General features: G+C 37.9%; 1 protein-coding gene across 1 annotated transcript in view; it reads left to right on the top strand.

The window, feature by feature from the left end:
* The window catches only part of PTPRN2 (protein tyrosine phosphatase receptor type N2), a 590,472-nt gene that overhangs the window by 505,435 nt on the left and 59,058 nt on the right, over positions 1 to 25,979 (top strand). Inside the window, exon 15 of the mRNA XM_030483611.1 lies at positions 19,869 to 20,016. Coding sequence (XP_030339471.1) covers positions 19,869 to 20,016 — 148 coding nt within the window. The remainder of the gene's footprint in view (positions 1 to 19,868; positions 20,017 to 25,979) is intronic.

Below are 25,979 nucleotides of genomic sequence, written 5' to 3'. Positions count from 1 at the left end.
ATTAGGTTGCCATCTGCTTTATTCACATGTGTACATCTATATTTCAAGTGGCAACAGAAGTCCTGATAAAGCGCAATGCTTCCCTTTGCACTCCAGCAAGAAAACCGGGGGCAGGTTGAAGGTGTCCTGGTGAGATTTAGTCTCCCTTGACTTGGGCTCCTAACTTACATATGTATTTTAGGCACTTAATGAAGCAGTGCTGTTGAGTCCATAAATTCCCTTTTAGTCAGTGGAGTGGGTGGCTATGAAGGTCTCCAGAGAATTAGGCAAAGAGTGGATTTCTCTTGGGGGGCCTTCTGTTGTGCCTGCACCATCCTGTTGATGTCTGCAGCTTAGATGAAGGAATGTATCTTTTGTTCTTGCTGAAGTGCAGGTTCAGCACGTAAGTCAGGTAGATTGGATCCCACATCTGCTTCATGTATTACCACGCTTGTTTGGTTAAAATAATTATAATCTTTTATGAGTTTTTAAATGAAGAACAGTACTGCAGGAAGGGAACGTATGGTTTTGGTGATAACATTTTGAGGTTGTTATCTGAATACCGTATATCAGAGGGAATTTGCAGAAGCAGAAGTGATTTTCTGTGACTTAGTTTTTTTTTTCCTTGTTAAGACAGACATGCAAAATTTGGAGCATTATACATAAATTAGAATTTCAGAAAGTGTGAATTTACAAAAGCTCCTCTTCAGTACTTGTTTAAGCCGGAAGTCTGAGGAGTCTTCTCCCTGAGGGCATGAAAATGCTGTATGTATTGGAAATAATAATAGTCTGTGTTAGGTTGTGCGTACTGTACTTATCAGAAGGAGATGAAACTTTCAGAACAAGGCAGTAGGAGCAATGAACTAGAGTGTGAAACCTAGGGCCTCACATCTAGGAGGTGTATACATTACCCATGTGTTTGGCAATATGCCTGCAAAACAAAAGGACTTTCCCCATAGAGAAGTGGAGGGTGGCCTCTTGTGAGAACTTTGTGTCAAAAGAAAATTCTGGGACTGGTTGTGTCCCATAAGGTGACACAACCTGAACTGGGGGATATGGGATGGAAACTTGCTGGGAAACCAGTCAAACCCAAGATGTTGAATTTTGCATCCACTTTAATTCTGATGCTGAATTAATGGCATGATTGCTGTGTAACTGACAAGGGTAACAAGGAGGGAATAGTTTCCAAGGTTGAACCTGGGGTTTTTGATAACATTGGTATCCTGCAGTCACTGCATAGTAAATTTCTGATGGTTTATAAGCAATTTTCCCTCACATTCATTTTTTAAAATAAAATGTGTTTGAAATGGACTCTCTGGGGTAGCTGCTATAGATTTTCTTTTAATTGAATATGGAAGAGTGTATAACTGGGTGACAGAAGACACATTCCAACAAGAGAAAATGTTTGTTAAATCCTGCACCACATTTTGCTGCAATTCCTTGATTTTATTAAAGCTGCAATAAAAGCAGGAGCAAAAGGCATCTAAACACTTTTTTTAAAAAAAGAACATTTATTTTCTAAATAAAATGAGACTCCAGCATGTGAGGACCAATAGCACTGTGCTGGTTGCAGGCATACTTTCCACTTCGAGCTTAATCCATATACACATAAAGCATTTCCTGAGCAAAGGAGTGTGATGCATGGTACGAGTGCAGTGCACTGCCCAGGGACATGTGCTGCAGAGGTGATTAATGCTAGCAGGGAGAAAGGTGAGGAGTGCAGGTACGGAAAGGAAGGTCTTTGTCAGAGTTATTGTGCGTCTGATTATTTAGTGGGTTTTATATTTTTTTTCTTTTTCCACCATTTCTTTCTACCACCATTAATTTGTCTTTAGTTCTTTATGAATTTCAAGAATATAAATACTCTGTTTAAAAAAAGCTTACAACTGAGAAAATGAAGAAAAAAATCCTTCCTTGCATGGGGAGGGAAACAAGGCAGTGGCAAAGTTTAGCTGAAAGAATAAACTCTTTACACGAGTGCTAAGTGGATCTAAATCCCAGCTCATCTTTCAGCTGTGCCAGTATAAATAGTTGTAGGAGTCTCACGAAATGTAAGTCCCAAGAAGGCTTTGGCCCTAAAGGCCATTTCATCATGAACAGTCCGACGAGAGGAATCAAGGGAAAAGGCTGTTGTGTATCATGTTACTCAGTGACAAGATAGCCAATATCCCAAAAAGACGTAAATACTGTGGATGGGAAATCTTTACCCTTCTCTCCCTGAGTTGTAGAGCTTTTAGGGACTAGTGGAGCTGGTTGCTTCCTGAAAGATCTGCTGGCGAAATGGTGTTTATTCCTTCATTTTAGGTTTGGTTTTTCCCCCCCCTAAATATTTACATTATTTTGAAACATTTTACCTCTGTTTGTTTAAAGCCAGGACTTGAAATATAGGAACAAAGAAAAACTACAGAGAAAAGTGCAAAAAATCTCATTGCATATGAAAACAGGTCTACTAATAGAGCCATAAATCTAGTAAATGGATGTATGTACTACATAGATTTCATCAATAAAACTCAGAAAAAAATATTCATGAATAGGTTACCCTTTGATTCTTCCATTCTTATTTGTTTCATGTTCAGTTGCCTCCCTTTTTCTGTATTAATCTTGCGAGTGGGCCTTAGGAAATAATGACAGTTGCAGAGCCAGTATTAAATCAAGAAAAGCATTCCTCTTGAATATGGTATGAAATTAATTTCAACATCTTTTTTTTTTTTTTTTCTAAATTCTTCCCTCTCGGTTGTTTTCCCCAAATGTATTCATGATTAGAAATAACTCGCGACCTTTCTGTGACTGCATCTTGGTCTGTCATTTGACTGTGAGGTGTTTATTCCAGCTTTGTTTAAACTGCTTTGGTTGAACACTTTTAGCCACATTATATCATTCCCTGAGGCTTTTAGTAGAAAGATGAAGAAAACATTTCTGTTGATATTCCAGAGTACTAATTTTAAAAGCATTACATTGAGAGAGCTATATGAGACAAAACTAGCTTATGCAGCTCTGTGCACAGAGTAAAAAGAAAGAATCATTGCCGTGGCTGAAATAAAACTTGGTGGCTATCTGAACTTTTTTCTCCCAGGTTTTTTCATTTCTAGAGATCATCCATGTGATGTCCATGTGAGATAAGTACCAGCTGTAGCAAGTAGCAAGAGATGTTAGGGGGCATTTAATAAAAAAGATCCGGGTTCTGATACTTCAAATTGAAGACAAGGGATGTTACTGGGTCCTCAGCTGCTTCCAAGAGTCTCATTAGTGGCATAAATCAGAGATGAACACTCATGCAGGAGGCTACTGTTCTTGTCTTTTGTTTCCAAATGTATCTTCAGGAATGAAATGCTCTTTGCTGTATTTGTCCTACTGTGTGTGCTCACGTCATGCATTAAGTCATTGATAACTCATTGTAGCAGTTAATCATATATTGGATCTAACAGCTGGAAATGCCTATTTGGAAGGAGGATACTAGAAAGAGAGTGGTTCAGGAAGACTTCTCAGGCAGGAGGCCCGAGATGATAATACATGTCATAGAGTATTTCTGAGCTGTTAGCAGAGTTTGGACATGAGAAGAAGGTGCGTTTTGACTCACTATGGTATAAAGAAATGGCTCACACAGATTAAAAGACATGGTGCACTGCTAAAATCAAATGAGGTGTGGTAAATGGGACTACAATTTCAGAGCTTCTGAAAACACATAACAGTTCAGGATGAAACTGGTGCTTGCTTCATGATACTTGGAAGGGCCATCATAGGGGCACTATGGTTTTGCACTGTTACACCAGTTGCAGTTTAAGATGCCTAGAAGAACTCCAGTGGTATTTTGGAGAGCTCCTTCTCTTCATATGGGCTGCACAAGCAGACATTAGAAGTGGCCTGGTTAAGATGCTATTGGTCACGAAGACAGCTTAATCCCTCCACTGATTCAACAAAGTCTGTTTATGCTTATCTTCAGGGCAAGATAAAATAAAATTATACTTTGCTTTCTGCAACTGTTTCTGGGATTAAGCCTTAATTTGGCAGTGTTTTGTAGGGTATCAGAATTTGGGTGGTATTTGGAAAATTTAATGTGTAGGACAGACAAAATGCTTCTGTGACGATCAAATTTTGCATATGCACCCACGACACAGCTGTGGAAATGTTTTTAAATAGGGAGATAAACATTAAAATAATCTGTGAAGTTTGCTTGTGGATGACATAGTATTTGCTGTTCTGTAAAGGGACGACTATGTTATTTTTTGGTCCAAATCAGATAATGTTAAAGTCTACTACCCTCAATATAACTTCCCTCTCCCAGTATGTTTTTATGAAATACACAATTTTACTATTAATTTGTCTCCCTTATATAATTCTTCTTTTGTTTCCAGCTACAGTAATATGTAGCTGGCCAAAAAAACCCTGTTCATAGCAGGGGAGAATTACGAGTTTCTTCTTGTTTCTGGCTGTTGGATGTAGCCTGCATTGCGCTAAGAATAGAAGGGAGCAGTAGCAAACTGCTCAAAAGCATTACCTCCTCCAAGCATGACCTGTTATTGTTGTGGGAATGATTCTCTGCCCTTTTCGGAATGACTATGAAGGCTGGTGTCCAGGTCCTAAAATGTTTCTGGTTAGTAGTAAGTCCATTAACGTCTGTTGAAGATGGTTGGTTTCTGGATTTGGCATGTCTTTAAAAACTATTTCTCTGACTATGTGTCACATCTGCGTTATTTTTAAGATGACTTACGTGAAGGTTTGCCTCCTTCTGACCACGTTTTTTGTGCTATCTAAAATACTCCAGTGAACAACCAATAACCCTACTGCACGTAGCAACTAAGCTCTAGTAGCTGTTAAGAGTGTAGTGAATTGAAGCACATTTCTGTACATCTTTCGTTAAATACGTGCACATGCAACAAATTTCTTTAAAGAAGCAAAAAATTACAATGTCTCCTTCTTGGATACATTATATTTATACTTCTATCACTGAGGAGAGTCTAGTAATTACAAAGTTGTCTAAGCATTTTTGTTTTAAAATGAAAATGGTACTGAACTCAAGAAAACAAATACAGTCATTTAGTACTGACTAGTTCTTACATTCTGTTTATATTTAATTTAAGTGGACTTTAGCTGCTTGCAAATAAAAATACTAACAGACTAGCAATGCACCCCATGATTTGTGTTCTTGCTGTCATGCAAATTCACAGAAAGAAGGAAACATATTAAAGAAATTTGATAAGACCAGGTGGTCTGAGTGAATAATTTCCCTTTCATTAACATATTCCCCTTATTAACTCTGTAATTAATTGTACATAGCTAAGGAAAGCTATGGAAATTGCATTTTGAGATGTATCAAAGCTGACTTTATGCTTCAGACTTCCATGCAATTTACTATTAATGAAGCAAGAGATGGAGGCCCCAAATCTATAATTATTACTTACTATTTGAATGACAAGCAAAGAATTTTATCAGCACAGTTTCAAATGATAGGGGATTAGCAGCTAATGTTGAAATTGTTAATCTTTCTTATTAAAATAATTTTGACGAGAGTGTTTAGCCTGAAAGAGGTTTCTGGAACATCATTTACCATTAAAGCAGCTATTTTCTGAAGCTCAGTATGAATTTGTCTAAGTTTGACAGCAGGGTGCAAATATTTTTTAAATGAATGAATATTTGATGGGAGCTAAGGCTGTTCATATATGAGCTGATGCCGAGCTACTTGCTGTGTGCATATTCCTGGAATGTGTAGCAGGATGGTAGTTCAATATCCATCTTACCAAAGTGAAGATGTCTACTGAGATAACAGAAAAAAGCTACAGCAGAAAAATCTGAGAATTGAAATTGCACCCAAGGCTGTATCTGCATGCATCTGATTAGCAGGTGGGAGCCCAGTCAGAATTGGGTGCTAGATCTTGGTGATATTTTTATGACACATGAGAAGTCTATAATTATGTTTGGTAAAAATGTTACCTCATGTTTAGCTAGGCATTCTTACTCCTTTAAATGGTAGTGTATTTTCAGTTTTCATATATTTTTAGTAGTGTCATGTGTCTTGAGATGAGTATTCAGCTTTCTATCCACACGTATGCATGTGTACAAATACCATGTACAGCAACAGTATTCTCATATAAGTATAGATAAATATTTGTGAGCAGAGGTATAATATATACGTCTTTTAAATGTTAATGAAAAACTACTTGGCATTTTAAATTTTAAAACTTTTCCTTGCAATATTGCAATTTTCATCTCTTACAGCAGTGTACAAATGAAGCTGACAAAGCTGTTTTCACTCCTCAGGATGAGAAAATTGCAAATATGTAGTGACATAAATGGTGAAAAGCAAAACAGTGATAATTTACGAAATTTAATTTGCAGTGGTCTCAGCCACATAAGTACTGGAGATGTATGTTAAAGAGCACTATTAATTTGCCTGTGTCCCATTACAGAAAAAAAGCTAATGTAAGATATGTCACATATCTTTGCCAGTGACAAATCTTACCACCAGAATAGATAGAGATCATTTAAATGCTTTGACTAAGACATTATTTGCATGAGTAAATGGGCTCTGTATAAAGCAACAAACCCCCAGGTACCTGCTCTACCATGATTCCAGGCTTTACCTTTGTATGGACCATGTTGAAACTTCCTTGGGTTCACTCAGAAAACTACAGGTTACAGAACTAACCTTATATCTGTAGTCCTAAAAATGTTGTTTCGCAACAGTCTTGCAGACAGAGTGGTATTGAAGCAGAAAGTACTGTAGACTGTGTACTGCGGTCTACATTTATCAGACAGAATCAAAGGGGTTTTAGCTTAAGCATAGCAATTGTTAAATAGCGTGCAGTAACAATACCTGAAGGAGCACTTTCATTATAAAATCATGTTTTGAATGTATTATAATTATGTGTTAGGTCAAAGACGTCAAGGGTTCTTCTTAATCTCTAAGAATCATAACAAACCATGTAGACCACAACAGTGAGAGACAGTCACCATGCCAGTGCAATAGGCTGGTGTAGTTAAGAGTTGGCATTTGTCAAGGGTGAAGTTAATGCAAAATCCAAACCCAAAGCTCTTCTAAACGCAGGAGTATTTCTGATACCGATATCTGCCTACTGCTTTAGTAGGCAGGCATTCAGAAAAGTTGGTTTGATTAACCACAGCAACCATACAAGAAGCAGCAACATAAAATACCCAGGGCAGTGCTGGCTGACATCAGGAGGGATGTGGGGCTACTGCTCAAGTGGGCATCTGTGATACCTGCCTGCGAAAAGTTCTTTCTTTTTATCTCATTGCCTCCTTTCATCTATTGGTGTCTTTGTTTGCACTAGACCAGTTTGTCTGAAAGCATTATAATAGTGTCTAACTACTATTAACGTAGAAAGTATACTGATGGTTCCTAATAACTTTATTTCTTCTGGAAGTCCAGGAATTACTTTTGTGTCATTTAAAGTTCTGCAGGAGTCAAGAAAACTCTGCTGTATCTGAGCGTATGCACCAAGCTTTGACTTGCCATATGTGTATCCTCACAACTGAATTGTGAGAAACCTTGTCCTTCAGGTATGATTCTGCGGCCTGATATAAGGAATTTTGATTAAAGTCACTGGGAGGCTTTCCACTCACTTCAGTAACCAAAATAATAATAAGCCAACTCTTACATAGCACTTTTGATCAGTAGGTTCAAAGCCCTTTTTAAAGGTCAATATTATTATCCTGTCTTTTTAGTCCAGGAAGCTCAGGCACAGACAGGGAACTGTCCTGACCAAGGCTAACCTTAAGGTCAGAAGCAGAGCCAGCCAGTAGTAGACTTTCATTCCCTGATGTCTCTGTACTCTGCTCTCACCACTGATCATGTTAGCTTAAATAGAAAAAGTATCATATCGAAGGGTAATATTTTTGCCCTTTTTTGTCCCTCATTAGTCTTTTTTAATACATGAAAGCATAAAGGAGTTCTACACTTGGGTTCATCAGATTTGGTTCTGCGAGTTTAGTTTGGGCCTCATTATCTAAGAGCAAACTATTCCGTATTTGGAGAGCTGGCTGGAAGATATTAAGTACACATTGGAAAAGCTTATAAAAACCAAACTGAGGATGTGCAGTTACCTTAAGATGGAAAAGGATGTCATTGACTAATTTTTTTTGAGTCTCTTCTGGATTGGAAACAGTTTCTTTCCAGAATATATTCGCAATCTGCTAGATCTTTAGCTATCTCAGACATGTGCACATGCACTGAATTTTAGGTTCTTTATTTTGCTTTTTCCTTCTGTATAGCAGTAAGCTGTACTTGTACTGTCTACTCAAAACTACTACTGTCATTCTCTCAATGTTTTCTCCTTGGTTCAGCATGTGAAGGGAAATGTTGCAAGGAAAAGAAACCACACATGAGGAAATGTTGACCATTATCAGTTATGACCAAAATTTGCTTCTTCCCGTAGCATTTTCTTAATTTGCTGTGTTCTGGTTTTTGTTTTTGTGACTTTCTTTGCTATACAGTGTCATCTTTCATCATTTCACTTCGTTGTTGGCCTCTACAGTCTGTTCTTGGCTTCTTTTTCTGTCCCCTTTCACACTGTCTTTCCCTTGTTCTTATTTTGCCCTCTTAACACTTCAAATATTCTTGTCTATGGATTAGATCAGTGTTCCTCAAACTTCTTTAAAGTATTACCCCTTACTGACTCCCATGGAAACCTGAGAGTCCCAGGAGCAGGTAGGATGTCTTCAGCTTATATATTTCTAAAGCTTTTGTACCACCATTACACAATCCCTTTTGAATGCTTTCATGAGAAAAATATTTGAGAATTTGAGAAACACTGAGCTAGGCCAACCTCAGCTGAAAATCCTATGGCGCAGAGATAAAATGTTGCCTAAAAATGGGAGTCTTCCTCTAGACTTGGGAGCTGAGTAGATGCCAGCTGCATCTTTCTCATGGCCAGCATTGCTGAGTCTCCTATTGCATGGTTGGTTCAATGTGGCTGTGAGTGTGACTTGGAAGGGTTAGGCAGAAGTCAGTAATGTCTTCTCCCACAGTCATCTCCATTAAGTCCTGAAAGTACTTTGTGGGAAGAGAGTTTCTTCCCTGCTTTCTGCCCTCACTGGCAGTTACTGTAGTTGGGTTGCTTCTCTGCAGTTTGCAGTGTGGAAACATGGAACTTCCTAGGTTGGGGATGTGGTTCCAAAATGGTCTTGAGTATGAGGATTTGACCATTGAAGATGTTGGTGTGGTTTGAAATTTCCTGTCTCTGACTGTTAAGAGAGTTTTCTAAGGAAAAGGATGATTATCCAGCCTGTTCTTTTCCTGCTCTTTCTCACAGGTGACCATGTGTTCACTTGCGCTTATGCATATTCTGTCACTAGGCTGTGGATATAGCGTGGATTGCAAGACTTCTTGGATTTCATATTGCATATTCTGAATTTTCACACAAACCTCTGTGTGTTTGTGTACAAACTCTCATTACCAATTTTGATCACCACCACCACCACTGAAAAGCAGAGGGATTTTCCTTTATGAGTCATAATTTACTCCTGGAGAAGCACCTTTTCACTTTTATTCACATATTTAAGGAGAGTAGTAAGAGTGTTACTGCCTATCCCTTTGCTCTAAGGATGTTATGTCTTTAGAAATAATATTTTCCTTTCTACCCTCAAGATGGCCACTGTCTAGCAGAGGCATAAATCGCCAGACTATCTATAAATCATATCATGTGCTCTATCACTTTGATGTACTTGGTCATAGTTGCCTGGGTTTTCCTAGTCTTATTATCTCTGGAGAACTTGACCACGCTTGAAGAGAAGATTATTTTTAAGCATGACGTTTTTAGAATTCTATATTTATCTCTTAGCAATCTTTATATATAGTAAATGAAGATGACTGTACAAGTGCTCTGAAAAGAAACACAGACTTTAATTCATTAAAATCTAAATTTGCAAATACAGTACCCAACTGGGAACCCAAATTTAGATGCTTAATTGAGTTAGCAGGGCTTGGAGAGGAAGAAGGCAGGGAATTTGGTTTTGTGTTTTCAGCCAGGTAGTTACTGTGTAGTAATATACTTCTCAAGTTTTAATTTCAGACATAGAACATAATTAGCATGCATATAAATGAATCATAGATATGTCTTGGATTGTGGTATGATGGTCAAACCATTAGTAAAAAGAAGAAAGGATCATCTCAAAAATCGATTTAAAGTGAATGGCAGTTTCCTCTGAGAATGTAATTGGGTGTCAGTGTTTTTCACAAAGAGTCAAAGGACTTGATTTGTATATGTTATGCAGTTTTTCTGCTACTTTTTATTCAGTAGCTTGAGCTTTTACTTTTTAACAAAGCTACCAGAAGCACTTCCCAAAATGTCTCAGTTGATGAATTCAACTGACACTATCCTTGGCATCAGTTTCTATACTGCAGAGTTTTCTTTAATGGAGAGGTTTAGAGTTTTTTTGTTTGGATTTATTTTTGTTTTTAAGAAATGTCATAACATATCCCATGCTGTGAAATAGCAGTATTTGGCTAAGAGGTTTAGCCCTCCATTTTTTGAAATATCATTCTTCCTTTATTTAAAGACTATTTATTATTTAAAACTTTTACTGTGACATCTACCACAAGATGTACAGAAAACCTAGAAACTGATCTTGGCTAATTCATCTTTTAAATCTTTATTATTTAGTTTGGCATGTCTTTGTATAAACAGAATCTAACATGCATAAATTAAATTCCTCTACTCATCAACCACTTAAATCCTGTGCTTCTAAACAAACCCCCCAAACCGAAACCTGTTCTAATGCCATTAAAGTCAGAATATTTGGTGTGCTCTAATTACAAAAATGTTATCAGATACAGATTCATGAAGGTTGCATGACCTTTAGTCCTGTCTATAAACATGATCATGGGAAAAGCTAAAAACAACAGTCAAGAAGACTGAGTTCTGAATTTCCATGCAAAATAAGTGGTTTAGGGGCATATTCTGTGACCCTGTGAAATTCACTTCAATGTTTCTGCCCTTTTATTTCGCATCTGTGGAACGGCAATGATACTTGCCTCCCCTGCAGAAGTAATGTGAGTACTTTCAGACAGTTGGACAGAAGGAGCTGTAGAAATACAGAGATTGTAAGGGAGCAAATTATATTCCTTTTATGGTAATCATATTCTCCTTTTTGTTGAGGTTTATTTCAAGCAAAGTAATTGCAGGGGTGAAACTGCATAGGCGTAATTTAGATTTCAAGAAAGGGGGTAAGGAGGAGGAGATGAGGGATGTTGTATTTTAAGACCTAGAAGACACCATGAAGTAGCTGGTAATCCTTGAGAAGGGATTCTTTGTAGAGTGAATTTCTTTATCTTCTGCTATATTTAAAGAGCCAGGTAGAGTAAACATTTCATAATAAAGCATTCTTTTTTTTTTTTTTTAATGTTTAATTTCTCAGCTACATTTCCTTTTAAAAGCATACCTACCTCCATATTCTGATTCAAGCAATGTTTAGCATCACATGTATGTTCCAAGATTTCCTCCAGAGCTGAAAAGCTTCATTAGTCCACACCAAGTTGTATCCAGCCATTTCATTGGGATTTCATTGGGCACCTTTTGCAGCTGGGAGCTGCAAGAAAAGGGATTAGCAAGTGTTTGTCTGACACACACTGATCCCAGCACCTGCTGATTGGATTGAAGTAATCCTTTTACAAGTTACAAAACTCTATTATCAGAGCATTAAGAGAGGGGGAGGCAGTGATATACGCTACATCAAGGGTGTATTAATTTAGGTAAACAGAATGTAAGTTGCCATTTAATGTACTTGCGAATTACAGTCATTCTTGCAAAAGTTGCATGATAGCCTAGTCTGGTAGATAATGCCATGCACTGCTCATGCAAAGATGATACTTCTCTAGAAACGCAAGAGCAATCATTTAAAATTATTTTAGATGGCATGCTTAAAGCACAATTGCTCTCTATATACATGCTTAGTTGTTTAGAGTAATCTTTTCATCTGCCCTTTACATCTAAAAATATAAAATTGAACCTGTGGAATGCCATTTTTTTATTGTTGGCTGACATCACCGTGGAACTTAATTTATTTCCAAATAATACAACCTATTTGAAACAATCTAGGGACATTATTCTTAACCAGACTGAATAGTTGCTTTGACAGAGAATTGCCTCCCTCTGTTTTGTTTCTAGTTTTCCTCCATCACCTACCATATTGTGTATGATAGTAGTAGTGGTTTATGCCAAATTACTAGCAAAGCTTTATAGCAGTTCTCTTATTTGCTTAATTAAATAAATACTAAATTGAAAAGGGTTCAAAACTATTCTTTTCACTGGTGTAATCAGGTACTGAGAAATATGAGAAATATTAGATCAAAACACGTTATGGTAGTAATATAGCTGTAAACACTGAGTAGTAAAAATGATTTCTTAGTGTATTTTACCAAGGCCAAATACAAATTCCCAGATTTTGTTTTTCTAGATTTTTTTTCATCTGTGGTTACTTAGTTCTCGCTGATAATATCCAGACATCCAGGATGGCACAGAACAAGTTAGAAAAGACAAAGGAGCCTTCAGCCTGAAATCACTTACTAATCAGATGGTGAAATCCTGGCTACAGTAAAGGCAGGAGTGTTGCTGTTGAGAGTAGTGGATGCAGAACACTCCCCAAGATTGAAAGTATATGAGACTTCATAGCCCGATGTTAATTACTGAGATTTCTTCCAGATACAAGCTCTATGAGATACTGACAATGAGTTGCCACAGCAGGATTTTTACTTTTTTATTTTTATATATATATACTCAAAGTAACTAGCCAGTAAAGTCACATTTCTCTACCATTAATATTGAAAACTTGATTTGCCATGTTAGGACTAAAGCTAATGCTTTTAACAACAGTTATGGAGTGGCATTTCAGAGATGGAACTGGTCTTGATAACAGCTATAGGCTCTGCATTATTGTGGGGTGGTTGGACCAGAGCATCAGAAACATCTATGGTGCTTCAATAGAACTATAACTATTGGAGAAAACTTACTTTCTTTATATGTTAGTTGATTGAAGACTTAAATTGGTTGTGATAGCACATGCCCCCTTTATTTAAGCTCTGCTTTGTTAAGGAAGAAAGGTAGGAAACGTATGGGCATAGTTTGGCTCTGCTCCCATGTTTTCTTCTATGTGGGGCACCACTGAGAGTATTCTTCATGGAAGCATGTGTGATTGGCTCCCAGCCTTTGGTCTCTGCAAGCACACCATGGCAGCTCAGAGAGAAAGACTGACCTTCTGTAAACAAGGAAGAGCCTGAAGTAACTTCAGTATTACTATGACAAGGTTTTAAGAGGTATGAGAAATTATTAGAAAATGTGGAGAAACATTGTGGTGCTCTGCATGGTCTGAATATGGTCAGGATCATAATAGTGACATATCTCAGGGAGCTTTATTTGAGCAGATCTGGACAAGTATTGGTGCACCAAAATAGAAGAATAAAATAATCATAATTTTATAACAGAGGAGTGGGGAGAAGGAAAGAGAAGAAGACAAATGAACCTTTCTATTGCTATTCCCTGAGTCTGGACTCCAGCCCTAGAAAATAATGAAGCATATATTAAGAAAGAAATGGCCGATTATCTAGCAAGAGATTTTTCAAGGGCATAAAAGGGAGATAAGTGTGAGGGTCTCATTTAAGAGGATGGAGAAGGCTGGAGTCTTTTCTTTGTGCATTTGCTAATCTCCTCCATCCTTTCCATTGGATATTGCACAATGAGTAAGAATGTGCATAATTATACAAAGAATAAATCTTGCCTCGACAAACTTGATTGCTTTTTATTTAACTAAAACTACAAAACCAGTAGATGAAGTGAAAACAACAGATGCCATTTATCTAGATTTTAATAAAGCCTTGAAACTGTCTCATGAATAGTTAATTGAAAAATTAATATCATTTTTTTAGAAGGCAATTATGTGGATTGAAATGTGGCTAAAGGATGATACACAAAACGTAATGATCAAAAGCTATTTATGGGAGTGTCTGGCAGAGTACAGGAATTGCTGTTAGATCCAGTTATATTCAACTTTTTAAATAATTACCTGGAAGTGGATGGAAGTGACAATAACTTTTACAAGTGGTATCACAGTGTAAAGTTCTGCACAGAAGTGATGACAGAGGAGTAATTCGAAAGTTTGAAAACTTTAGACTTGAAAACACGTACAACAAATAAATTTTCTTTGAAGAGAAGAGTCTCAAGAAGAGATTTCCATAGTTTGCATAGATCCATTAATTCATGATTTGTAAAAATAGTGAATTATATACATGAAGATCTGAAATATATACAAGTGAAAATTATACAGAACAGCAATACTCTGTGTAAGCAGACTTGGGTTGAAATAAATGGATTGGTGACAATTGGTAGCAAATTAAGTTTGCAATAGAAAAGCAGTACTGTAGATATTCCTATGTAAAAGCCATCTCAAATGAGGATTACTGTTCCTTCTTGAAAATATTTGAGTATTTCGAAAAATACAATGTATAGTCAGAACAGTTTGTATCCCAAGATATAGTAATAAACTTTGTTTTAGACTTCTATTTTAGATACAGGGCACCTAAATGTTAGAAGGTTTCTTAGTGAAGTCCAAGAAACAAGACATTATTTGAAAGCCTGGAAATGGGTAACCAGATAGGCTTCTTCTGTCTCTGAATTGTACAACACTGCGAGTAATATGAGTGGGAACAGAGAAATTTACCGTGAAGCCACTAATAAGGTATTAAGCCAGAAAAAGGAAGGACAAAATCATGTGCTGCATTGAAAGTAAATTGTCTTTTTTCAGAAAAGTATTCCTTGTACATACAGTCAATGCAATACGTACATAAGACAACAAAGAAGTTTAAGCAGAATAGCGAAACTGCTGATGTGTCCCGTGACAGAACAATGTAGCCTACAAGTTAGGAAGGAACAAAGGCAAAAAAAAGCTTTTACTTAAGTCAATTGGAGAGAATAACAAAACAGATTGTTTCAAGTATGATCATTTAGTGCACAATTTACTATATAATAGCTAAGGCAAATTCTCTCCTCTTCAAATTGCTTCCAAGGAATCCACTGAAGCATCATGGCACTGCCTGGCCCTCTTGTGTTGCATAACCAGCGGCAGTTTGAAAGCACTGACTCTCACAGTTAGGTGAAAGGTGTGGATTTGCGTGGTCTCTGTTCACAAGGATTAAGATAATGTCCCATCCACTTCTTCAACTGACATCTGAGATTCGATTAAACCTGTTGATCTGTCAATTTAACAGTTGCCCATCTTTTCACTAGAAGAGACATCCTCAGTCATGAAAGGAGTGTCTAATGAAGTACCGTATAGAAAGTATGTTGTAAAAAATAATTGCTTTTTGTAAAAGCTGAACATCAGCTAACAAAATAGGTGTTTTTAAAACAAATATCTTGGCAGATACAAATGATACTATCTGTGAAAAAGGTATTCAGTCTCTTCTCCCAAGTAACAAGTGATAGGACAAGAGAAAATGGCCTCAAGTTGTGCCAGGGGACATTTAGATTGGATATGAGGAAAAATTTCTTCACCAAAAGGGTTGTCAAGCACTGGAACAGGCTGCCCAGGGAAGTGGTGGAGTCGCCATCCCTCAGGTATTTAGATGTGTAAATGTGGTGCTTAGGTGTGGTGGGCTTGGCAGTGCTGCGTTAATGGTTGGACTTGATGATCTTGAGGATCTTTTCCAACCTAATGATTCTACGATTCTATGATTTGGTGATTGACCAGACAATTAGAGTGTATTTGTTAGGAAAAAAAAAAAAAAAGGTAAAGAAAACCAAAGTGGTTTGACACCATATTATAACATCAGCTGAGCACTCAGGAGGTTTTACCAAAGCCAAGCCAGGCTGCCGTGCTCTGTCCTTGTTCCTGTGTTCAGGCATGCTGAATCTGTCATAGTATTTGCCACTGGCATTGGCTCTCTTGGCCAGAGATTGATTGTCCCTGGGACAGTTTTTCATCCTCTGGCTGAAAGCCCATGTTTTCCCTTACAACAAGCATGTCTCACACAATAATAATAGATTTTATGACACGTCTTGCCTTTCCACTTCATGTCGATGTGTCCTCCTTATTTCCATAACATGTTTGGTAGCAAGAGTATCTTATCTGTGTATGCAAGGGAAAGTATGAGCTAGGCCACCAGTTGTTCCTGCAGGTAGGCCCTGTAGAAGCAAAAATATGACTTAATGAAATTCAAGGTACATCAAGAGATCTCTCCAAGCAGACAGTGTTTGTTCAAATAATAGCATATTAAGGGACTTGTCTTGATGTGGACATATTGGTGAGACCAGATCTCTACCTTTCTCAGCAGGTTTTGAGGAACATTATGATAACAGTGGTGACAACTTCTATTTATTTTACCTGCTGCTCTGGGACAAGGAAAATCATACGCATGTTTGACATGTTGGTAATGAATTTCTTTTGTACCAGGCAAATGCAGCAGAATGTCTTATGAGAACATCCTAATTAAGGAGTGAATTTGAGGAGACATACAATCTCTAAAATATCAGAAGTTCCACTCAATTTAATGTACATCCAGCAGCTCCCAAGAGAGTGTTTCAAAATCACTAAGCTTCTGTTTAGCAAAATGGGGATGAGTACAGGGGCTCTGAAGGGCTGTAAATGAAAGATTACTTAACTCTGAGGGAATTGTCTGACTCCTGAATGTTTTAAAGCAAGCTTCTTTCTCAGTAGCTTTTTTAAGCAAGTGTAAAGCAGATGTTCATATTGTGCAGAGCCTTCCATGGGTCTGTTCAAATAGTCAAACACCTTTTCAAGATCTGTCAGGAAGTGCTCCGTGAATCTGATCCATGAGATGCAGGTGTTGAAACTACACAAAAGTTGTTGTCTGATTAAAGTAAAGATTTCAGTGTGTTTTCATTTGAACATTCATTTCTCTTTACACTCAGGATTCCCTGAAAAAGTAAGGTAAATGTAAAGAGTATTCCTTTTTAAAGAGAGATAAGTTATTTAAAAATTCATGTGCTCTAAAAGCAATCAAATTACCTTAACCGTGTCACATTTAACAATTTGAAAAGAAAGTAAAATTTCTTTTTAAAATACAATCCTTGAAATCATCAAGTAGACAAGCTGGAGCCAACAGGAAGCTTCTTAGTACATACAACCCTGCCTTAGGAATCAAATGTTTATGGCCATTTTCCTACAGATTCGTGGATCTCACAGTATTTTAGAGAGATTCAGTGTTGGCAGATCTGTGTATCTGCATAAAACATCCCTGAAGTCTATGGGACATTGTGATGGGCATGTCAAAATGAATCAGATTTTAAAACTGTGGTTTAAAATGGGAAGATGCTACGGGCTGGTCCTTGGCTGCCTGATCTCTGCCTGCTGCATGCTAAAGAGCTTCTCTAAAGCCAGGAATCTTGGCTCAGTGGTTTTGCAAGATTTTGCACTTTTTTCCTGTTGCCTCATAAAAATTCTTACATTCCAACCAGTCTCTGCATAGGAGGGATTATCTTTCTTTTTCTTTTTCTTTTTTTTTTTCCTCTTATTTTTTTTTTTTTAGTATGACGTTCAGTGTGCATATCCAGGCACAGATTTACTAGGAGAAAAGAATGGGGTCTTTAGCCTCCCTCCTTTCTCCAGCAGCAACAGCCTTTTGGCAAGGACAAGCAAACTACCAAAGGATGGTTTCATCCCCTTAACTTGTGGGTTAAGGCCTGGAACATGTTAGCTCCCCTGATGCACGATGGAGCCATGTTAACTCTCACAGTTCGCTATCCATCAGGTCACAACTCTGTCCACTGTGATGCTTTTTCCTTCATTATAGAAAAGAAGCAAACACCCAGAAGGTTATTTGATTGTATCTAGGCCACCACTATTTTTTACCTCCTTTAGAAACCTTTCTTTTAACGTAATATGTTTCTGTGTCCTTAAAGATATCCTTTCTGGAAGCGTCACTTCTTGAATTGCTTTTCAGTAACAAGATTGATTTACAAATCTCTTGTAAAGGCACACACACCCAACAAACACTGCACAAAACAAAGCTGTGTGTCAGGGGCTCTTTTGTAACATTCAAGCTGCAAGAGAGAGCAGTATCCTGCTTCGCTGGTCGAGTGAGAAGCATGGTGGAGTGACAGCTTTAGCAGAACTCCCATTTGGCGGAAGACAAGCTGCAAGCTTTTTGCACCTTCTGTTAAACCTGTTGAGAGGGCATGAGAGCCTTTCTTCCTTAAAGCACGCTTGGGAAGAATTCGGCATAACAGAGATTGTCTGAGGAAAAGGTTTTCTAAGCAATTTAACTGCTTTTTGTACTTTTCAGTGAACCTTTTCCAGGAGGTTTTTCTACACAAGCTTTTTTTCTACAGATTGGGCTATATTAGTGAGTCCTCCAGCAGGAGCTGCTTTGACTGATGTTTGGGCCAGAGCCACTCACAGCTTTGCTCCCGACCCCCATCCAGACTCTGCGCCTGGCCCCTGAACAGACTGTTCCTTTTTTAATCTGTTTAAAGATGTTAACTTCAATCTACCTTGCTCAGCCAGCCTGTAGCAGACCCTTACTGTAACGTCTCCTGTCCCTACCCTCCCTTCAATCCTAACCCATAAATAAGTTCTCATTCAGCTCCTCATCCATCCCCAGGCAGAGCTCCATGCACTCCAGCTGGTCATTGGCATAGAGGGCGATACCCCCTCCTTGTCCCCCCTGCCTTTCCCTCCTAAAGAGCATGTACCCTTCCATTCCAATACTCCAGTCATAGGAGCCACCCCACCATGTCTCAGGTGATGCCAGTAAGATCATAGCCCTGCAGGCATGCGTATGTCTCTAGCTATTTTTGCTTATTCCCCATGCTGTGTGTGTTTCAATAGAGGCATTTAATCTGGGCCGACATTGAAACCGACTTACTGGCTGGAGTAGCTGGAATTCCTTTGTGCTGCTCTTTAGGTGCTCTCCTACTGTCCTGCAATCCCCCTCCAGGCTCTGGGCACCTCTTGCTGACACTGGCGTCAAGCTGGTAGGAGTGGGATGGATTGATGACAGGCTGTATAAGGTAATTCGGCTGTATAAGTAGGCTTACAGTACCAGGTGATCACTTGCTTAACTTTGATGTTAAAGCAAAGGAAAGATTTCTGGTTTTTCCCACCCTTCCTCCTTTCTGCTCTCTTCCACTCTCCTACTTGGATGATTTTCAGGTCCATGGGGTACAGGAATAAAGAAGTTTTTAGTTCACTTTTGGCAAACTTTAGAACTGAATTCCTGATCCACTGTTGTACTGCATCTCTAGGCTTGGGAGATTTGCAAAAACTTAAAACCTGAATCAATATACTCTGATGGGCCATCATTCTTGCCACAGCCAGTTCATTTTGCTTTGGTGATGCTTCTGTTGACTTTACTGAATGCCAGGTACAATCTTTAACAACATATATTAATATTAATTAACACCACTTTCTCAGTTCAAGGCCATTGCTGTGCCAGCCCATGTGCAGGATGAGTGCCTAATGACCTGGTACTTGAGCCATGACACTTCAGCCTGGCAATTTTTTAATATTGCATCATTGTGACTTGCATATGTATTTGAACTTTTGTTTTAAAAGCCTCTGGTTTGACATGAGTTGCTGTTGTAGTAATTTTTATCAATGGGCTTTTATTTCTTTTTCATTGACTGATGAAAGAGACATTTAGGCTCACTTTTTCTAGGTACTGAAGAAGAAATAGTTTTCTCCTGAAGCTCAGTAGCTGGGGATTTTATACATTTGTTCTCTGTTAGCGTTGGTACATGTTAGCGTTCTCAATTTGTACAGCACAAATAAGCTTCAAGTTAACTCTCTGAAGTGAGTTAGCTATGTAAGACTGTTTTGCCCCCAAAGCTCAAGATTCCCATGCTTTCCATCCTGAGATACATATTTTTAGCTCATCTTTGAGCTTAGCTAAGTCAATACTTAATACAGTATTCTTTTAATTCCAGTCCTACATGGAAGATCATCTGAAAAACAAGAATCGTCTGGAGAAAGAGTGGGAAGCTCTGTGTGCTTATCAGGCTGAACCCAATGCCACCACTGTTGCAGAGCAGGAGGAAAATATCCAGAAGAATCGCTCACGGGCTGTAGTACCATGTACGTATGCTTTAATTCGGATGATTGCATTTGAAGTTCTTGAAACTTTTCTCAGTATCCTTTGCACAGTGATTTGAAAGCTACAGATGACAGGTGAACAGAGTACAGAATATATATGTACTAGAAAACTCTAGCTACACCTATGGGCTGATTTCATGACCTGTTGTCATGTCAGACACTGTTTATCTCCATGCAAGTTGCATATATGTTACAAAAATGCACAACTATGTCACATAGCACTGCTGCTGCAGCTGTGCCATCTCATGAAATTCAATAGCCAGAGTGCTTTTCAGTGCTGGAATATACTTTCTGTACAAGGGTGGCATCTGTAGCCATTCAACAGAAAGAAGTTTGGCTTGTGTTTAGGCAAGTTAGTATCATGTCCATCCAACACTAATACCAGCAGTCTATAATCACAGCTAGATGATCTGTTTATCAGATACTCAGCTGTACTGAATGAGCCCCTTTAGGCTTCAGTGGATAAGCATGCAAACTGGTTTCTCTCTCTCTGCTAGGCTTAGGATAAAAAGAGAAAGAGGAAAAAAAACAAACAAAACAAAAAAAAAGAGCAGCCAGTGTTTATATTCCTAGAATCTGCTCCTTCCTGTAAGCAGACACCTTTCTCATCTTGAAATAAAAGCAATGCTTTCACACACTTTATTAAGCAACCAATGAAACAAAACTGAAACTGAGATTATATGCAGTCCACAGCAACAAAAATACCCTTAATCAGTGTGCCCACAATCCAGCTGGGTAGCTTAGCAAACACAGAGAGCTATTTTAATTTTTAAAGTGCCCTGAAAACATTTATTTTCCCTATGAGAGCCTTGAGTAAGTACCTTTTCTCCTTTAGAAACGGGGAAATGACAGGTAACACATTAAGTAAATGTCAGAGCTAGATTTAGAGTGAAGATTCTTTGGAAGTACATGATAATTTAACTGAGCCCATCAGTTCTTGCATTATACTTCAGCAGGGTTTGGCTCTCTTTTTGGCTCTTTTTGCAATACTTTGCTGTTTAAGAGAGGGTTACAGTAGTTTGGTGATATGAATTCTCGTGAGTAAATATAGTGCTGGTTAAAAGCCTTTTGGGACAACAGCAACAGTTTGCTGACTTCCATATGTTTTCTGAGAAAAGTTCCAAAGAAGCCATGAAAGTTGAAGGAGTGCAAGACTTCTGTGCTATTTTCCATCCTGAAAAAATGGCATTTAACTGACATGATAGGAAGTGGAAATGGCCCCACGATAATGTGTATTGATTCAAGTTAATCTTCCTGCGTAAAGTGTTCTTTTCAGTGTGGACCTACAGTCCGACTATCTTAAGCTATTCTAAATCTCTGCTCATAAAGAAGTTTGTGATTGCTGCCTTGGAGATAGCATGGAAGCTACAGATGTTGCCAGAAATTGGTGATGGTTGTTCAGCTGATGTAGGAGACATGTCTGCATGATGCAACAAGCAGTAAGGTAGGGACCCTCAAACCATTCTAGCTCTGAATCCAGAAGTATCATAGCTGCAGCAGTGCTAAAGAGCAGAGATTTTTAGCTTGGGTGTTATGCCACACTAGAGACCCGAACTGTTCTTAGAGGTAAGATAGACAGTCTCTTTTCATCAAATTGTACCATGTGGATGAATCAGCCTATGCTGATCAGTCTTCAATTGACAAGTCTCTGCCATTGCTTCTTCCTGTTCTTCCCATCGCTGAGTCTAGACTGAATCAGTACTACCCGGGAAAGTATTTGGACACGGGCAGGGTGGCTGCAATTTATCTGAAGATTTAATTAGAAGTATTTTAGCACATTTAAAATCCCTTAGTACTTTCACAAGAGTAAAATGCTGGGTTTTAGCTTCGTTACAATGTAGAAGCTTCTATTATAGCTATTAGTGTGCTGTGAATTTTTCTTTTTGGCTGAATTGCACAAAATTACCTGCCCTCAGTTTCTGAAGTTGCTGCATACTGGTAAACAGCTGCCATGTTATGTCTTTTAAAACTGCTTTGATGATGGCTAGAGAGTGTAGCATAGAGTTTAAATGATATTAAATTTTGATAAAGTGATGGGTATTGTAGATTCTAAGATTGGATAGAGATGAGAAAGACCCCAGTTTGACCACCTTTTTTTTTACCATGTTTGACATTAAAACTATAGCAAAAAGTCACAGATTTGCTTCATAATAAAATAAAAAGCAAAGCTGATGTGTTTTTCATATGCTACAAAGTTGTTATGCTACATTCAAAGTATTCCTACAGAGTGTCTTGCTAGCATTTACTTACCCCTTTCATATTGATAATCACCTTGACAAGGTAGAACAAGATTGCCAATTCAAAGATTTCCTCTTAGGAAGGCTTCAAAGAAACTTTAATATCATGTTGTATTTACTTCGCATTTTCCTTTCTTAACCAGTCTTAAAATAATATGATATTATTTTTTACTGATTACATAACTGATGTAATTTCTAAATTAACATCTTTAATCTCACAATTTTATCACAGCTTACTCTTATTCCTATCTTCTCCATTTAAGAACAGTTTTTGAAATACTTGATACTGCACTGAATTAATTACTAGTTAAAAAAATTTTAACAATTGAAGTAACTTGGACCTCCTAGATTAACAAAACTGCACCCTTTTATCCAATCAAGAAGCAGATGGCTATAATTTTGAGAAATATGATACCTTTTTTCGGTATGAACACACAAGCAGCTCAATCTGTTGATGTCCCAAAAAAAAAATCTTTCTATATTCTATTTTCTCTTCTTGTACCTCTGCAAAATAAAACCATCTCAATAGGGTCAGTACTGTATGTTCTAATTTATGTATACCATAAATACATTCAGGTATTTTAAATATTTGGCAGACAACTTTTTTCAGTAAACATCTGTCAAAACCTCTCTTCCGTAGCAGTGTCCATGGGTCATGGTATATATTAGAGCAACCTGCTTACTGCTGTGCTTTGGTTTTCCTCCAAAAGAAAGCAAAGCATTGGGAGCAGAATGTGTGCCCAGGTCTGAGGCTTATGCGCAGTTAGAGCACAGTCAGGTAATGTGCGCTGAGGACAGGAACACCTGAGCAGAGGGTGCTTGCTCTGGGTGTGTGCATTGTCCATTTCACTACTGCATGTAAAAATAATGCTCTGGAATGAACGAACTTGATTTCAGTTCAGATCTGAGAAGAGTTCCGTTTTGTGCAAATAACCTATGGGCAAAATAGTGGTAATTAACAAGTTATGATTCTTTACAGTCTTCAGACTGCTCCACTTTTGCTCCTCAGTAGTTCTTGAATTTCTTACTTCAGTGTAGTTCTGTATAGTGCTTTGTATGAAAAACAATAAAAAAAAAGTATCAGTCTAAATCTACCCCTTTGGCTAGTTTGGGTCAGGTGTCCTGCCTCTGCTTCCTCCCAGCTTCCTGTGCCCCTCCTTGCTGGCAGAGCATGAGAGGCTGAAAAGTCCTTGATCGAAGTAAGCATTACTTAGCAACAACTAAAAAGATCAGTGTGTTATCAGTGTTATTCTCAGACTAAAGCCAAAACACAGCACTGCACCAGCTACTAGGAAAAAAATTAACTCTGTCCCACCTGATACCAGGACATTGGTTTACGGTGAAATTAATAGCTCTAGGATGCCTTCGTTTATCCTGTGTGAGCTTCAGATGCTGATCCAATAGGGTACAAGTCTTTAGGTCTTGTGTCATACCTGTTATCCTTGTGCAATGTCTCATCTAGTCTACAGTTTTTCAAACAGTATGACATGTTTGTGTTTAGCCAATTAATCAAACTCCATCAACTTTAACCTAATCCACATGAAGATATCTGTACTTAGACAGCAAAACTTAGCTTTCTCAGTCTATAAATTGAGTATTTTTATATACTGCAAAGTCATATGTTTGCTTTATATTTTGTCCTTTATCCTCTGTCCTTTATACTTCATAATTTATACTTATATCAATATCCATCTATATGTTTTGCTTTTCTTTTACCTGTGACTTGGCTGGAGCAACAGCAAATGCAAAATAGTTCAGCATTCAGCAGTAGCTATTGTAGATATTTGAAATGATGACTAGTTGTAGCTTGGCCAGATTGCAGTAGCTAGTAACAGCATTTGTCTTCTTTCTCACTTCCTTATTATTGTCCCTCTCCCTTCCTATTTCTTCATTCATCTTTCTTTCTTGCTTTTTAGACTGCTCTTATATATCTTCCTTTTCTATCAACTTCTTCCTTCCTTTTATTTCCTGCTTTTCCTGCTTCACTTTTTTTGCTTCTAACATAATCAATATGCAGTTTACAAAAAAAATCTTGTACATTCAGCATTTTCCCCACAATTGCTTATTGTTAACATAACAAACTGATGTCCATGGTATCCTTTTTTTTTCTTTCTTCTTTTTCTGCCTGTTTCTGAAGAGCTATTATGCTAGTTCCTAGAAGCTTTGAGGTGATAACAGGCATAGACAAGCACAATCTGTTCATTGTCAATATGAATGCTTGATGATGCCACTAAAGCACACATGGGTGCAAACTTGATATAGGCAGAAAACACATGTACAACCTTTTTTACACACTTTTTATTTTTTCATGAGCACAAACAAAGTCTCACCACCTTTTCACTGCCAAAGCCTTAAGATGTCTCACCCTCTGATTAACCCTCCATTGGATAATGATACAGCACACTGAATCAGTGGGCTCCATTGGATAATGATATAGCACACTGAATCAGTGGGTCTGGACAAAACATTATGTTTAAAAAAAAAAGACCCTGAAGTTACTGATCTGACTCTTGACTTTTATTGGAGAGTCACACTGACATCTGTTTGCTAAATACTGATGAATCACTGTCTACTTTCTCTCCCTCATCCACTTGAGGGCATTTCACACATTTTCTTTGGTGATTAGTTCGAACACTTTTGCTATCCAATGAATGGGGGTTATTCTGAGCGCTTACTTAGCTTAAGATACGTGAAAGACCACATTTAGTGCATGTAACCTGCATATCTTCTGCATAGCCAAAAGGTTTCAGAGCTGTAGTTCTTCAAGCACTCTGTGACAATGCTCATGGTAAAGTTTCCTATAGAAAACCTCGGATAGCCCCAAGATCTCAGATGTCACAAGTTCATTTCTCTGTTTTGGATTCTTTGTGCAGTGGTGCCAAAGTAAGGTGGAAGTGAATAATGTGCATAAAAGTGTCCCTTTCTCATCTTCTTTTTCCTCCTATTGTGTTGAAACGTAACCAGAGGAAATATTTTTATGTGAATAGTGAAGAATGGCTCTTCATTCATTTGACGTGACTTGTTCACCTCTAATCTTATTCCAGGAGGAGGTTGCTCACGTTGGTGGGTTAAATAGTGTTGATGAGGTTGAGTGACTATAATCAACACTCATACAAGCACAGCTTTGTCTTGTTCACATATTGAATTGCCATGACATTAATGGTGAATAAACCTAAGCAGAGCCCAAACCTTCTGCCTCTACGTTCCTGTGTGGTACCTATAACACCTGATAACTCTTTTATTGTTCCTCTATATTAGAATAATGATTGGTACTTAACAGTTAAAAAAGCCAACTTGTAATTCTGCTCTTAAGAGTGGCATCACAGGCCACAAGGCAAGATACAAAGGGGGACAGCGTGTATTCCTGTACTCTTATTTTATCTATTTGAATAATTGGTGTAAAGATCCTTTCAAAACATCAATATCCATGTTCAGCTTTAGAGGGTTACAGAAAGGGCAGCTCCACAACCTCTCACTGCAATATACTCTGCAGGGTAGGTTTGCTGAGAAGTATAAATCATGTTGGTTATGTATCACATATAAGTTTTTGAGATTCGTATCTAAAGACTTAGACATCTCTCACATAAATTACCTGTATGCGGTCTGGTCTTTCTTTAGTCAGTGGAAAGAAACGGGCGCTTCTCAAGTGCAATTTGGTCTGTTTGAGACAGCTAAATTGGGATGAGATGATTCATGACATAGAAATAT

The sequence above is a fragment of the Strigops habroptila genome, chromosome 1 (genome assembly GCF_004027225.2).
Source record: "Strigops habroptila isolate Jane chromosome 1, bStrHab1.2.pri, whole genome shotgun sequence".
In the NCBI taxonomy this organism is placed as follows: domain Eukaryota; kingdom Metazoa; phylum Chordata; class Aves; order Psittaciformes; family Psittacidae; genus Strigops; species Strigops habroptila.
Note: the sequence above shows the minus strand (reverse complement) of the source record. Positions and strands in the feature narration are given on the sequence as shown.